This window comes from Enoplosus armatus, chromosome 19 (genome assembly GCF_043641665.1).
Source record: "Enoplosus armatus isolate fEnoArm2 chromosome 19, fEnoArm2.hap1, whole genome shotgun sequence".
NCBI lineage: Eukaryota > Metazoa > Chordata > Actinopteri > Centrarchiformes > Enoplosidae > Enoplosus > Enoplosus armatus.
The window spans coordinates 11,792,802-11,809,028 of NC_092198.1; the positions used below are offsets into that span (position 1 = coordinate 11,792,802).

Sequence of the window (16,227 nt, forward strand, 5' to 3'; positions counted from 1 at the left end):
TCCTTGTCTTGTCTTAATTCTTAATTAAGTTAATTCTGTTAAATAAAATAATTTTGAATTTAAAATAAACAGCATGAGCCTAGTGCACTGAAGACAAAAGTGGCAATTTTAAATCCTAAGTTGAAATCCGATCAGTTTAGTTTTTAAGTATGTGCTTGTTGCAGTGTTTTCTTTGGCTCAACTTGGTTTCCGAGTGTCCAAAGATAATGTGTAATGTAAGTACTTGATTGCAGGACTGAAAATGACCACCTCACTCTGTGTTTATATCCTGTAAGTATAATAGTCAATCAGAGCATTATAGTAAATACAAAAAAGGTCCAGACGCGACACAGTCCTATAGCACACGGACCCTTTGCAAGGTTCATGGGGTTGTCAAGAACTCTATTACCAAAGATACCAAATTTGTCATGGTGACCGACAGGGGAAGTAAAGCCAGGAGAACTGGGAACATTGGGGTTCAAGTGGCTCTTCAAAAACCAGTCAGAGCCCACATACAGAATAGTATTTTAATTTTTGTCTCATCTGAATTCCATTTTTTAATCTTGCCAATGTATTAGCACATTTTTACATTCAAAGTCAAAATATAGAAATGTTGCTTGTACCATTTAATTACTATATGTGATCATTAATGCACATTAATCAGAGCCCACAATTAACCAGAATGTTAATGCAAGTGAGAAAGAACAATGCAAATTAAGTGCTTTTATTTTTGTTTACAGGTGTAAAAAAAAAAAAAAAGTGTCTCACAAGTCAGTTGAACTTTGAAACAAGCTGAGAACTGGCTGCAAACCTAACTGAGATAAAAAAAAAAAAACTTGGTGTTTTACACAAAATATCTGCTACGACTGCTTAGTGGAATCATTTTTAAATATACAGTGGCACTTAATATATACGAGAGGTTTCCTGTTTAACTCGTTCTCACTCACTGTTGAGAGCAAGATGATTAGAAAGAATATCACGCATTGTATTGTTTTGTCTGGCAGCAGTTGAGTTTTCTGAGGAATTTCATTACAAACTGTGTTCAGTGCAAAGGCCTAAGTGCACATTGTATATTAGTATTCAAATGAACCAAATTCATCTCACTGAGTGGTTATCATGGTTAATATATGGCAAAGTAAGCAGATTTTATTCACTTCTTAAAGTACATTTTACATTTACAAATGTTGTACTTGTGGTCCAGAATTTTCATCTGAATTATGAACAACTGAAGACAAAGTGAGGATCATCAGTTATGACCGAGTACACAGAACCACTGATGAAGACCATGTTTGATTTACCGCCAGACACAGTGGATCATTTGGAAAGTGGAAGGATGGATCTTCATGGTAAGTATGGAAGAGAGACAGAAACACTGCGATTTTAACAACAGAGTTTATAAGTGGCGAGTGAGATAATAGACATCATTTACTGATTCAGTCATTTTAGAATTCATGTAATTTCCATTTTACAAAATGGCAATAATGAGCTCTGCTGATTATTAAACGTCTTTTTTTTTATGTGGTGTGGACCTTATTTTGTGCTTCTTGAAAAAAATACTAAAACTAGAAAATGTGTTCTGTGTTGCACTTTGTGACATTTCACTGATAAAACGGTTTCACAGTCATACAAAATATGTGTTTTCGCTATATAATATGGATGATATAGCAAAATACATATGTCAAATTACCTCATGATGCCTTTGATAAACTCAGTCTGCCACGTGTATGGAGATTGGAGATGTGCAGGCATGTGCTTCACTCACCTATTTTACAGTATACTACGCTCTTCATTTAACAAAATAGTTTGCTGCTCAAGGCACGAGTAAGTCCACATTGTGACAGTAAACACTGTGGCGCATGCTGTCCTCTGGCTGGTTCTCATCCAGAGTGATGATGTTTGAATTCAGCTGGTACATCACTGTCCAGTTTACAGATCACCTTGTAGATTGCTTTCTTCCATGACGGATCACGATCCTTGCCCATTGAAATGGCAATGTAAAATTCTCTCAGTGTAATCTCAGCAACTTCCAGGAACCTGTCGGGGACCTGTGAGAGGGGAGATGTAGTAGACAATTATATTTTAGATGATCAGAATCAGGCCTGGCAAAACAAGGTAAGTAACAAGTCCAAACATAGCAAAGGGACTACGATTCATTAAAAACAATATTAATCCAGTTGAAATGGTCAAGAACAAAACTAATAGTACACACTTTTATGTGTGCTGTTCTGTGTTTTCATGTACTTGAATACAGATTTCTGCTGTCACTCAGTAATTCAGTCTACAAACAACTTCAAGTACATAAGTGTGATTTAGTTGTGATATTGTGTAACTCTCTGTTTGCCAACACAACAACCGTCCCAGAGTAGTAATGCTCAGCTGGAATTTCTGGTCTGGCCACTTTACAAATGAGAGGAGTTAAAGGAGAAACACATGAAATGAAGATGCTTCTGTGCACCAGGGCTCACTGAATGGTTTGGTGAGTTTGAAAATGATGTGAATAAAATGCTTCAGCCTTTACAGTCACCAGATCTCAACCCAGTTGAACACCTATGGAAGATTTTGGACCAACATGTAAGACAATGCTCTCCACCACCATCTCCATAACACCAAATAATATAAACTTTCATCTTCAAATCTCTTTAGTGATGTCTGTGATTGTCTGGCTGTGTTTGTTTTTCTTTCTATCTGCTGTAATCAGGTCTCTCTTGCAAAAGAGATCTTGGTCTCAATGATATTATTTGATTAAATAAAGGTTGTATATATAACAGAGGGAATATCTTGTGGAGGAATAGTGTTCATCCCTCCAATAGAAGGCTGTAGGCTCGAGGTGGCCAGCCTCCATACTGAGACACTTCATGTTGGTTTTTCCTTTAATTTGTCACCCACATTGACATTTTCAGAGCATTTCCGGTAAAAGTTGTGCGAAGGCAACATGTTTGACACAAAGAGGGCAGCCTGTGTTTTTCAATTCCATCTAACATGCATGATTGATTTCACGTGACCACACCCAGCAATCACTGCTGGGTGTATCTCACAGCCCTTCACCCCTCCTGTCCTCTCTCTTCCCTTTTAACTCCTGTCCCTTAATGTCTCTGTCACTCATCAGGAAACAAAAACCAAACCAAGAATTCAATATAAAGTTGCTTATAAATTGCAGGCTGTCTGGAGATGTTATACATCTATAAACTAAAAGCTTAAAAGCACCGAGCAGGAGACTGGAATCTCAGTGACTCATAATGGACAAGTGTTGATTTTAGCAAAAACTAATATTAATTTTCAATCATTTTTAATTGGTTAATCTATCCATCCAATTTATGTCGAGCACATAATTAATTCATTGTATAATTAGGAATTATGGTTACATGCTGCTGGGAACTATTGAAGAAAATAATTCTAGGCCACATCGTCTGTACTGGTTTGCAATCATACTTACAATACATAAAATATGGTCCTAAAATTACCATGTGGATTTTTATTAAATTGAATTCTCTGCTTCAGGGTCATGTCCAGTCATGTCGAACTTGTGACATTGGGTCATGACTGACAATAATATAATGCCCCTTAGAGTTGCCAGTTTCATAGCACATATGCCACTGTGTGAAAGAACTTTGCCTCATTAGAAGTCCATCTCTCATTTTCTGAATATTATCTCCAAAACTGAAATTGTGGTAAATCTTTTAACTTTGCACTAGAAAAACAATCACACAAAATACTCATTGTGAAACGAACTTCACAACATGCTTCTTTAGTTAATAGGCAGTGTCTTGCATTTTAGTTGGCAAGCCTTATTACATATATTAATCAGCTGTCTTCATTATGATAGCATTGACTCTTATAAGTTATAAACTTCATAAATGTTAATTAGCTGTTCATTTTTGCAGCAAATCCTCGTTTAAGCTCATATTAAGTGCTCCATATGAGTCTTTTGTTTCCTTTTCATCAGTCTCACTGTCCTTTGATACTTCTCCCTGCTGTATTATTATGGTGTATATTATTATATTATGGTATATACTAGTCAGGAGAATTAGTATTAAAGCTTTGTTACAATATGTTAAACATGTGGCAGTCTGTGTGGAAGACTACACATGTAGGCTGGTTAATATGTTGACTGACCAGCTGTGGTCAAAGTGCATATAGACAGGTCTACATGATCACTATTTAACTGCGCTATAAATTTCCAGATTAAGGAGAAACAGTGACCTGTATGCGTATGAATACACACCCCATGTGTTCTTCACTGTTAATGCTACATCTCATGGCCTTTTCGTTAATAATAAGATATGATTAGGCCATTTTCTGCCTTGTGTTCACTAATATAGTGGAAACATAGTAACTTAACAATAAGAGGGTTTCTCTTCATTAATATTAATGTGGGTTCATTACTGTTAGAAACTGAGATGTCTTTGCACTTCCTCGCTCTACCTCAGAAACCATTTGATAAAGCACATCAGCCAAAAATAAATGAGCATGAAATCTGCACTCTAAATGTTAAGTCACATCTCAAGCTTAAAAAAGTAAAATACTCCACACGTTGCTCAACCAGATGATTTGTTTTAAACTCTAGACGCTTACTTTGAAAAATGAGTATCTGTATCTGTCTGTTTGTTTTTTTACCTCTGGACTAACAGTAAATAGCATACATCACTAAAGCAATTTAAAATGTACTATCGTGTGTATTATATTACCTGCAAAATATTAGGAATGCTTTTTATATTAAATGAAACTTTTAAAGCAACTGTCCATTGTTGATTTCTTTTAAAATATATACCGATAACAAATGAGGAGCTGCAGATGAAGTAAAGCGGACTGAGGATTTGAGACTATTGAGAAATATAAAGTACAACAAAAGCAAATCATGTGTTGGACTGCACATAATCAAAATTAGACACTAGAACAACCTCACTGAAGGCAAAAAATACATCACAAATAACTGAGTGACAAACCTGTGTGATGTCAGTATTTTCGCCAGTATTTTGTGCATTCAAAACAATAAGAATTATATTGTGTAGTATACCTGGAAGTCGTTGGCTTTGTTGTAGTGCATGTTGAGAGCTCTGAAAAGTTCTGATTCTCTCCCCACAGTCAAACCCCTCACGTCGGCCACTCCGTCTACGAGAGCGTGTCGGGCAAACTTCTCCATCTGGATGTAGTAAAACTCCCTGAAGTTACTGAACCACTTGATGAGCTGAGAGGTGATGCAGCGCGTGAACTGAGGACGAAGCGGAAAAAACAGGTAAGTGAGAGGATCAAAGTGTGTGACTTGATGTACTGTAATGAATTAGTCTTCATGTGAGAGAAGCTGCTAAACATGTTTTACATTTAACAATATAACGCAAATATGAATAAACTATGTTACCACTTGTCTGTGTTGCCATTTTTACATATTTTGTGTTTTACAGAAATGCAATAGTGACGTAAAGTTGTTAATCCTGTTCTGACTATAATGTTGCTGACAAATAAAAAACAAACAAGTATTAACTCCTGTGGAACTGATTCTTTATTCTGCAGAGACAGAGATGCATTTTGAAAGCATAAAACTGGTTTGAAAACGCTTTCATTTCAAACCTTTTGATTTAGATTGAAGATTTTCTTTCTGAAACAGCAAGAAATATGTCTGCTTAAATGCAAAATACGGCAACTTTCCCAAGATTGTAATGAATGCTGTACTGTATATGTATTTTTTTTTACAGTAAAATTAAGTCATGTTCTGTAAATATAATCCATTAAAATGACACAAATGTTAGTGCTCAATATTGGGCAAATATTTTCTCACCTGCACATCATGGAAACACATCTTCAGCACCAGTGAGCTCGGGTAGCGAGTGTAGAAGAATATTAGCTTTGCTTTCTTCAGGTGGTTTGTGGTCAGACCCTCCTAAAAGCACCAGTGTTAAGGATAAAACACAAATCCTAGACATAAGAAACGGTGTGACTTGTCTTTTTTAATGAGGCTGGAAACATTTTTTGTCCAAGAAATCATTACATCTCAGGACAAATGGAGAGACCGCAATTTTCTTCAGAGTTTGGAAGATCAAAGGAAGGACTTGTTGGATTCTTTACGGTGCAAAGCTGTTGAAAATTGTTGTTGATGAAGAGACTCATTTTGGAGCGCATGCCTGGGGTGATGACAAGGTTTGTGACACAGACACAGAATGGGTTTGTTATTTGGACCTCAAATAGGCAAAGGAGGAGAATTATTACTGGTGGCTAAAGGCAGCTGCTTCAGAAGCTACAAAAAGGAACGTATCAGACTGCTGATTGCTCCCGAAAGGTACAAGAGAATGTGATAAAAGATCAAATATTAAACTACATCAATAGAGGAACTTGCAAAGGATACATTCAGCATGTACAGGTTATTCTTCACCAGGCTGTCGGACTCAATCTTGACACGAGGAAGACACAGGCTTTGCAAAAACATGGGATCCACCGACACAGTGTGAGTCTGTGGGCTTCTGACAGGTCTAGAGTTGACCTTCGATCTCACTTTGACCGAATTCCATTGTGCATCAAATGTCTCAAACTTTGCTTGACCAACTTCGGAGCATCCATCTTGCAAGCATCCAAGGGCATGTTGATGGGCAGAGACGTGATTCTTCTCTGACGGCTGATCTTCATGCAGGGAGAAGTCGTGACTGAAGGGGATCGGAGGCTTGGGGCAATGGTGAGCTCTCGATCTGGACTGGAGCGCAAACTTGTCGACTCTTTCCAGTCGAGGCTTTTGCACAACCAGGGACAGAGCTTCGGTTTGAACATCTGGGACATGCACCTCTGCATTCCCAGAGCATGAAAGTCTTAATTTATTATCTTTGCAAACTGACGACTGAAGAGGCATATCAGTCTCTATGTTCCCCTCATCATTTGGCGATGTCTGTAGAAGCGGCATGCTTTTGAAAATAGAGTCAACACTCCTACTGACAGCTCTGGACAGTTCGTACTTTAAAACTGACATTAGCTTTATTCTCTCAGGTGTGGATTGGAAGTAGTTCATCAGTTTCACCTTCTTCCATCCTTGATATTTTCTACATGAGCTGCTCTCAAACTCACTGTATGAATCTGTACATGCGTCCCTTGGAGATGTTTCAGGAGAATTGTTCCAGGTGGGATATTTCTCGTCCTTACTGTCTGTAGTGTCGGTTACTCCATCCACATGGTCGAACCTTGTTCTGAGCTGTCTGAGGTGCTGATGCTGACTCTCGAGCTGCTTTCTTGTCATCTGGCTGTAATTTGCGCTGCCAGATCCACTTCTATCCATGTGCTCCTGATGTAAAGGCAGTTCTTGAATCCTTTCATTTTCCTGCATACCGTCTGACTCCTCAAGCTGATTTGTCGTCACATCTGTGCAGTGCATACCAGGAGAGCCGGTCATGCCTTTGATGATGTTTTCCACTCTGGCACGCTTTGCTTGATGGCCCCTGTTTAAGTTCCAGTCATGGTGGCCGCAAGAACTGGATGCCAGAGATGGGTGCCTTCTCGTGGATAAATGTCCAGTGTCTCTGGACGGATTGAGCTCCAGCTGGCTGGAACAGATCAAACTTGCACCAGCATCACCGCTGCTGTAATAAGCACTCTCTGGTAGCATTTTTGTGCTCTCACTGTCTTTGCGAAAAGTCACAGAAACACCTGACACATCTGAATCTGACGGCATGGAGTCAGACTGAAAAGAGGAGAGATATTCTGCAGTGTGGCCATCAAGGCAAATGTTGCTGGAAGAATACATGCCTTTGCTCCAAACACTTGGATTCATGCTTGATGGGTTAAAAAAAAGACAGCAGTGAATAAAACTCCGCTATCATTATTATATTGTTTCCTGGAATTCTTGGTCCTGTCACAGTAACAAATGTCAATGAAAACTTGGATGGATTTTTGCACAAGCATGGATCTGAGCTGCCTTGCATAATGATAAAATATCAAACAGCTTTTTCTACCTATTTATTTTATGCAAGTAAACTGAAATACGTTTCAACTGTAAATAATAGACCATAATGATAGATATTGTCCCGATGAGAGATAAAGTTATATGTGAATCAATAATTTGGCATATATTTTTGCACAACTAGCAGAGACACCATTTTTCAATTATTTGAAGTTGATTTCTCCTCTCTTTTCTGTTTCCACGTAATGGTGTAGACTGCCGTGCAAGTTTCTCAGTTGCATCTTTTTTATGTTAAACATTTGATATACAGAATTACAGCCTAGTTTGATATGACAGAGTAAAAACTAAAACATGCAGCTTATAAAATAAGGAGCACAGCTACATACAGTATTATACAACCGATGACCCACCTGTTGCCTTTAGAAAAGGACCCGAGGAGGCTGCAGGTCTGGAGCTTGCAGGAGGAGAAGTGACTCAATTATTTGTACTGGTCCAACTCCACAAACCAGGAGGTGTGGTCAAATACTCCAACCTATCCCATCCCGACCTGCACATAATAACGTTAAATATATCATTTTAGACGGACAACCCACCGTTAATGGACTAAGCGAGGGATAAATGTTATTAAAATAGTATAATTTTTCCTTATCTTTTTTTTCGGAACAGTGTCATTTTGCCTGTTGTTTAATTAATTTGAAAGAATTTAGTAATTTAGTATACCTAATGCGGGCAATGGTACAGTCTTGTTACCTTTAAATTAACGTTATTATTTTATCACCTGAAAATGTCACTTTTGTATTCACAATGTCAGTCGGGTTCTAGTTCATTGTGTTGAGTATGATTTTTAACCAGTCCCACTTCCCGCCGCCCGTTACCCCGGTAGCCCCCTCCGGGCCGGCCGCAGTGGTTCCTCCCAGTCGGACCGCCCAGGCTCCTGAGAGCAGCGAGCTTCCGTACCGCTGCTTCAACTGCTGTCAAATACACACAGCCACCAGCTAGCGCTATGTTATCGCGATCCAGCTGTTTATACAGGACGCTTGGCCGTTCTCTGTCAGCGGTGAGCCAGGTATGTTGGAAAAAATCAGTGAACTGAGCCTGTGTATTAAGTCTAACACGGTTTCGACTGATTTAAACAAGACTCAGCTAGCCGTTAGCTAGCGTTCAACAGACGTTAGCTTGTGAAGCAGGGCCTCGCCTATCAAGGGCAGACAGATCCTGACAGCTTCAGAGGAAGCTAGTGAGCTCCAGTTTGAGAGGAAATGAGAACAGTATCGTATTAGCTATCTCACTATTGAAAAGGGGCCTTTATGTCAAGATAAAAGCCGGACTTAGTTGTTGCTTTAGCCAGCGAGTCATAACAAACTGACTAACTTAGCTAACAAGCAAAGAAACTATAACCTCTGTCACCTGCAAGCTATATTATTGTCTACTTTACTTTTGTCTGCTTTTCTACATTTTCTCAATAACTGGTTTGACTCTTGCAGTCTTGACAGGCTAATGTTAGCGTGTTGTGGTGCTGTGTGTTTGTAAGACTGAGATGTGTGCAGCCGACCTGACAGAAATAGCTCATGTCATGTTAGACATGTATGTGCTCTGGGGGATAACATGACTTTGCCCTCACAAGTTCAGCTGTCTTTTCAGTGCTTTGAGCAGGTAATGATACTGAAACATGATCAACGACTGTAATGGCCTGTGTGTCTTGTCGGGGTTGACTTCTACTACTCCCTATACACTTAGTTGTTAGTTTATTAGGTACACTTTGCTAAAAGTACTGCAGTCTAAAACAACAGCTCTGTATAAAAGCCTACCTTATAACACCTCTATATAATGCAATACATTTCAACAGCACCACAAACTTCAAAATGACAGTATAGTACAGTTGAATTAACATTTCTCGAAAACAGTTTCAATAAAAACTTAACATTGTAACCTTCATGATGGGAGGATTTATTGCAGAGCAGTTGTATTAGACTGAATTTGTTTTAGCCAAGTGTACCTAATAAACTGACAACCTTCTCAAGTAGGGAAAAGTAAAAATTCACCCCGACAAGACACACAAGTTATTACCGTCATCCGCCATTGAAATGCTGTACATAATCAATAACCATTCCTGTGAGTAAAAACAATGAAAACTCCAGTGACTTGGCGGCTGCATGCCTGCACATGCTTTGAGTCTACTGTAGATGATTTGGTCCATTTCTGACGACTCCACCCTCCACTGGCATCCCACATCAATAGGTTTAGGTTAAGATCGCATGCAAATCCACCAGACAAACATCCGTGTACAAGCAGCCAGAACTAGGCAGGCTTCTCCACTAGAGGCCCTGCCCTCAAAATGCCAACACACATGACTCATAACGTACAGCAATGCAGTTAACCTCACAGCAGCCTGTTTTTGTTAGCTTTGGAAAATCCAGTGGTTTAAGTGAACGTTAAAGGGTTGTTTGAGAATTATTTTCCATTCAGGAGAAGCTTGTTAAAGTTGTTTATGTTATGAAAGCCTACACATGCTGTTGGTGTCCTCCTCTACATCTGTACAGTAAGTGGTGCATAAGAAAGTTAGTAGTTGTGTGAGTTATTAAGATAATCTTACTGAGATCATTAGTGTGCACAATTGTGCTCTTTGATTCATAACAATGAACCGCTTATTACATATATGGCATTTTCTGTGTGACATAGCACATTTGCTCTTTTTCCTTTTAAAGGTTTATGTTTTATTTTGTGAAAGTGTAAAAGCTGCAAAGATTAATTGATATAAAAAAATCTCTTGTGTCAGTTTCCCCATGTCTCAGATTTTCTGTTTTTCTCTATATTATATATAGATACATGTGAAACAGATTTTTACTTTTTATTTTTTCAGGCCAATAACGTGCTGTTTCGACAAAATGTATCAGGTAAGTGTGCTTCTAACTAAGTAGACTTGACCTTTTAGCTGGATTCGAGAACCTCATCGGTAATGCAACATCTAAGACTGTAATCTTTTATTTCTCATGAATAAACAATCTCTATGAGTGGATCATCCAGAGCAGAATGCGTGGTGCTTGTTGAATGGCTGAGATGCCTTAGGAGCCCACAAGTGGTTAACTGCAGCTTTCAGAGAGCTCCACTCACATCTCACGTTGGAGCCTCGGGAGAAGCAGTAGTTACAGCTTTTGTTGATTTTCTTTCTCTCTTTTCTTTTTCTATCATAAGGCCTCTCTGTCTGCAGCCGGCTAGTTTACAGGAATTCTCAGCCGTAAGTGCTCTCTCCCACTCTGTTGTCCGTCTTTGAATGCCCCTCAGTTAACTGAGCTGTATATCTGTGCAGCATATATTGTATTAAAGGGGATTTATGTGGTTTAGAGTAAACGTAAAAAGATAGTAACGGAGAGGAAGGCGTATTGATCAGTATTGTGTGTGCATGTTTAAACACAGTAATTTGGTTTGTACAATTGTATTTCATGCATTTGTCTAAAAATACATTTGTTTTTTTTCTTGACATTTAGTTGTGAATTTCCGTCATCAGCGAATGTCTTCCACATCAGATACTTCAAGACATCAGCTGTTCACAGTATGTGTTGCAACAGCTCTCAAAGTTATGTATTGAGGTCGACTCTGCTCAGTGTTTAACTTTAAAGCAACTGTGTTTGTTTTTGTACAGGGGATGAGGTAGTCACAGTCAAAACTCCTGCATTCGCAGAATCTGTCACAGAGGGGGATGTGAGGTGGGAGAAAGGTTAGTATAAGTCCACATATCATTGGTAAAATATTGTCAGTGCTTCACAGGTGTCAGTGTCCTATATTGTATTACCAATGAGCCACATGTTGAAGGTAATCATATTTCAGTGCATGAAATACATGCTCTGTTATTGTTCATGTTTTAGCTGTGGGCGACTCAGTGACTGAAGATGAAGTGGTGTGTGAAATTGAGACTGACAAGGTATGAACAAGAAAGACCATCAATGTTTTTGTTTTTTTTACTTAAACAAATATGAGAATCATCTGTATTTTGTATTTCCAGACCTCCGTACAAGTCCCCTCTCCAGCAGCTGGTGTAATTGAGGAACTGCTGGTGCCTGATGGAGGGAAAGTAGAAGGAGGGACACCCCTCTTCAAACTCCGAAAAGGAGGTGTGCTTAGTTATCAGTTATCATTTTATCACTGAAGTAAATAAACGTAAATGTTTTTATATGCTGGTGACAGTGTGTTACCTGAGGTTCAGTACCATTATCAAAAAAAGTACATTTCCAGCATAAGCCAAGCCTCTGTCACTGTCTTACTTTCCCTTCATATTATACAGAATATAATTTCACAATGTGATTTCCTATGCTTGGTGCTATGGACACAATTCAGTTGGTTCTATAAAATGTATATTAATTCAACTGCAGTGCTTTGTTTGTGGAGCTCAGCTGATATCTCTCTTTTTCCCCACCAAGTTATACATTTTAAATGACTGCTGTATATGTGTGTGTTACATACGCTGCTGAGAAGCTACTCTAAAATGTATTGAATTATGACAGCACTGAAACATTTTGTGAATCATTGACCTTTACTACATCTGTCCTTCTGTGTCCTCAGCTGTTGCTGCCAAAGCTGCTCCGTCCCCAGCTGCAGAGGCACCAGCTGCAGCTCCTCCACCGCCTCCATCACCTCCAGCTTCAGCTCCCACTGCCATGCCTCCAGTGCCCCCAGTGCCACCACAGGCTGCCCAAGCCAAACCTGGTGTGTTTCCTTCTCTGGTATATGAATCTACGTAGAAAGCATTATTATTATTGTTGTTGTTGTTGTTGTTATTGTGTAGTATGTAGCTGAGAAGGCCAGCACTGTTTTTGGCTCCTGGTGTTACATTCTGTCTTTCCCTCTTCATGAAGTTTCTGCTGTCAAACCCACTGCTGCAGCTCCAGCTCCTCCAACAGCAGGAGGCAGAGGAGAAAACAGGGTAACACACATGCTGATGATACACTTATTTCATCTATATATTTTTTTTTTTCTTTTATTACACTAATATTGTCATGGCCAACCATAAATGTAAACCACTTTAAAGGAGATTGCTCACAGATGGTCTGTCCTTCTGTCCAGGTGAAGATGAACCGTATGAGGTTGAGGATCGCCCAGAGGCTAAAGGAGGCTCAGAACACCTGCGCCATGTTGACCACCTTCAACGAGGTGGACATGAGGTGAGCCACAGCAGCTCCTACAAAGATTATTCCAACTTTCCTCATGTTATATTATTATTATATATTATTATTTACATAGGGTCTAAACCCTCAAAAGACACAAGAACCCGATTCACATTTCACGGCAGAAGTGTGTAATTTGTCACACTGTGATCATAGGATATATTTGACTTAAATTCTCTATTATGTCCTCGATTTTGCTTCAGCAACATTCAGGAGATGAGGACAGTGCATAAGGATGCTTTCTTAAAGAAGCACAACATCAAACTGGGTTTTATGTCAGCGTTTGTGAAGGCTGCGGCACACGCTCTGACTGACCAACCTGCTGTCAATGCAGGTAAGACAACGCAGACTTACTCCCACTCCCCAAATACATAGCCAAATATTAAACGTATGTTTTGTTTTTGTTGTTTGTTCACCAAACTTGATGTTTTTTAACTACAGTTATTGATGATACAACCAAAGAGATTGTCTACAGGGATTACGTTGACATCAGCGTCGCTGTGGCAACTCCAAAGGTACGACTTTTGGCTCTATAAAACTTTGAAATACATTGAAAACATTGAATACACCTGAATAACATGTATCTGTCTAGGGGCTTGTTGTACCAGTGATCCGTAACGTTGAGACCATGAACTTCACTGGCATCGAGAAAGCCATCAATGCAATGGGAGAAAAGGTAAAAAGCTTTGTGCAATAAGTGATAACAGACATCCTACGATTATTGTATTGTTTTTCAAATATTTCATTGCAATTTTGAATAAAGCCAATATTTATTTACTTTCATAATAATGAGAAAATGAGAAAATAATTTGTGCTGTGTGCCTCAGGCTCGTAAAAATGAGCTTGCTGTTGAAGACATGGATGGAGGCACCTTCACCATCAGCAACGGTGGCGTGTTCGGCTCCTTGTTTGGCACACCCATCATCAACCCCCCACAGTCAGCCATCCTGGGCATGCATGGCATCTTCGAGCGACCTGTGGCCATCAATGGCAAGGTGAGAATTATGTGTCCGTGGATACAGATGGCAAAATTCAAACAAGCTATAACTGTGTGACTCATAAACAGTGAAGCGTGACTTTAGTTTATCTACTGGTTTACGAAAGTGTCACTGCTACAAAAGGCTCAGATGAGGTGTGAAATGAAAGTTTATTTTCATACCCCAATTATTAAATGCCACATCAAGTTGTGTAAGAAGAACAATTACAGCAAGTCTCCAGTAAAACTGAGGTCAGATCTGATCAGACAGTGATCTTGCATACAAATATGGATCTACTGGTTTTTCCCGTGAGTAAACAATAAAACTGCTTTCTGCTTTGGCAGGTCGAGATCCGGCCCATGATGTACGTGGCACTGACATACGACCACCGACTCGTTGACGGCAGAGAAGCGGTCACTTTCTTACGCAAGATCAAAGCGGTGGTTGAAGATCCACGAGTGTTGCTTCTGGACATGTGATGATGTTTCTGCCACCACATTACTCTCATTTAAAGATCGCTCAGCTGCATAGAATGAACTCCACGTCACAAAAAAACGCAGAAGTCGCACAAAATTGCCTACACAAGTCTTTTTAACTGCTCAGTCAGACTGCAGGGGGGGTATTGAGGTTGTGTTCCAACGCTCATCATTAGAGAGTAACTGGAATTATATAAGGAATATGCTTAAAATGGTCCTTGGTTAAATCAACAAAGCGTCTGAGATCGTTGTTTCATTTGCTGCATTTGAATTCAGCAGAAAGACAAGTCACATTTACATTACACGTCTTGGCATAGACGGGCTTAAAATGTTGACGCTAACTCACTTATGGGTGCGTTATTATACCCTTGTGCTCTTCAGATGGACATATAAAGCAGTAGATAAACACTCGCTGCATGTCACAGTTGTGTAATCATGAAACAAAATGGCTCTTCCAGGCGACATTTGGCTGCATGACTTTGTCCGCTGCTCGTTAGTTGGAGCTCCTGACACACTTTTTCCACAGCGGGGCCAAGCAGAGCTCACTCAGATTAGTTCAAGATGTTTTTAATGTCAAGACGGGATTGAAAGGATTCGTTGGTGTGCTGCTAGTCATTGTCACTAGTAACAGTCTGAGAAAAAGAGTTTTTGCTTGGAGGTGATTCAGTTCAGTTATATTCCTGCTTCGTCATCCACGTCCTGTCTAAAAATGTTGATCAAACTGTTGTGAGCTTTTAGTAAAACAGACACACACAGAAACTGTACAAAACACAAACCAAACACTATTTGTTTTTTAATATATATATAGTATATTGTTACTTTATGGGCAGTCTGTTGGGGGTAATGTTCCAAACGCACAATTTGGCAGCAGGATTTTATGTTGAGTTCCTATGTTGGAAGAGATTTTCATTGTGTTCTATATATAAAATACTGGTATCTATTTAAAGAAACAATTTTAAACATTAAACATCTCAAGAGTTTTATGTACTGAAACTTGTCTTTCACATTTACTTTACAAACGTAATTTTTCGCCAATCGACTAATCCATTCATCTGCAAAGTTTGATAATCAGTCAGTCCTCTTAAATTAGGTTTCAAGCAAAAATGGCAGCATTTTCTGGTTGCAGATTCTCACATGTGAAGTTCTCCTGCTTTAGTTAGTCTTATATGATCATAAATTGAATCTTTTGGGGCTTTGAATAGTTGTTTTCACAAAACAAAACATTTGAGCTTGTCATATTGAGCTCCTGGAAATTTGTGATAGCCATTTTTAACTATTATTTAACTATAAGTTGTAAAGGCCGAAGAATCGATTACTTGATTACACATTGATGAACATGATGAACACAACAGTTAGTTGCACCCCACTGATGGCTTATGTAATGCCAAGTGTACACTGCACCAGGGAAACTGTTGACTGCACATTTCACCTTAACTTTCATCTTCTAACAACGGTCTTTTTGAAAGGGACGAAATATGGCAATGGCGAAATAAAAGCACAAGGCTCGGGCAGGGAACGTCTTCGCAGTCGATCTTGACTGAAGCATTTTATCTCGTGCCAAATCTATTTTGCTCCCGAATTCTCTGCTGCGGATGAATTCTGCGCCAAAGACTGATCTTCAAAGCCTCATTAGCCAGCCTACCGCTCGGCTCTTGAGAAGCTCCAAATAATGGGATCATCTCTGACAAAGTCTTAAGGGTTGCTTGGCCCTTTCTCCCACTTCACAAACACAGGCTCAAGTGTGTGCAGCTGTGTATGATACC

At 39.3% G+C, this 16,227-nt stretch overlaps 1 protein-coding gene and 1 pseudogene across 1 annotated transcript; one reads left to right on the forward strand and one right to left on the reverse strand.

The window, feature by feature from the left end:
• Positions 1 to 1,856: 1,856 nt before the first annotated feature.
• LOC139302009 (prospero homeobox protein 2-like) lies at positions 1,857 to 7,772 on the reverse strand (annotated as a pseudogene).
• A 1,038-nt stretch (positions 7,773 to 8,810) lies between these two features.
• On the forward strand, positions 8,811 to 15,451 carry LOC139302066 (dihydrolipoyllysine-residue succinyltransferase component of 2-oxoglutarate dehydrogenase complex, mitochondrial). The gene is made up of 15 exons (XM_070925638.1): positions 8,811 to 8,918; positions 10,713 to 10,746; positions 11,045 to 11,087; positions 11,338 to 11,402; positions 11,493 to 11,567; positions 11,716 to 11,771; positions 11,853 to 11,961; positions 12,410 to 12,553; positions 12,703 to 12,770; positions 12,911 to 13,008; positions 13,215 to 13,345; positions 13,453 to 13,526; positions 13,604 to 13,687; positions 13,839 to 14,006; positions 14,333 to 15,451. The coding sequence occupies exons 1-15, from the start codon at positions 8,856 to 8,858 to the stop codon at positions 14,465 to 14,467; spliced, it is 1,347 nt and encodes a 448-aa protein (XP_070781739.1). The 5' UTR covers positions 8,811 to 8,855; the 3' UTR covers positions 14,468 to 15,451.
• The last annotated feature ends 776 nt before the right edge of the window (positions 15,452 to 16,227 follow it).

Bases quoted from the DNA above. Each gene is read 5' to 3' on its own strand.
- LOC139302066 (XM_070925638.1), top strand. From the start codon at position 8,856: ATGTTATCGCGATCCAGCTGTTTATACAGGACGCTTGGCCGTTCTCTG. The intron at 8,919-10,712 runs GTATGTTGGAAA...TTATTTTTTCAG, and splicing joins CTCTGTCAGCGGTGAGCCAG to GCCAATAACGTGCTGTTTCG. The intron at 11,568-11,715 runs GTTAGTATAAGT...TTCATGTTTTAG, and splicing joins GGATGTGAGGTGGGAGAAAG to CTGTGGGCGACTCAGTGACT.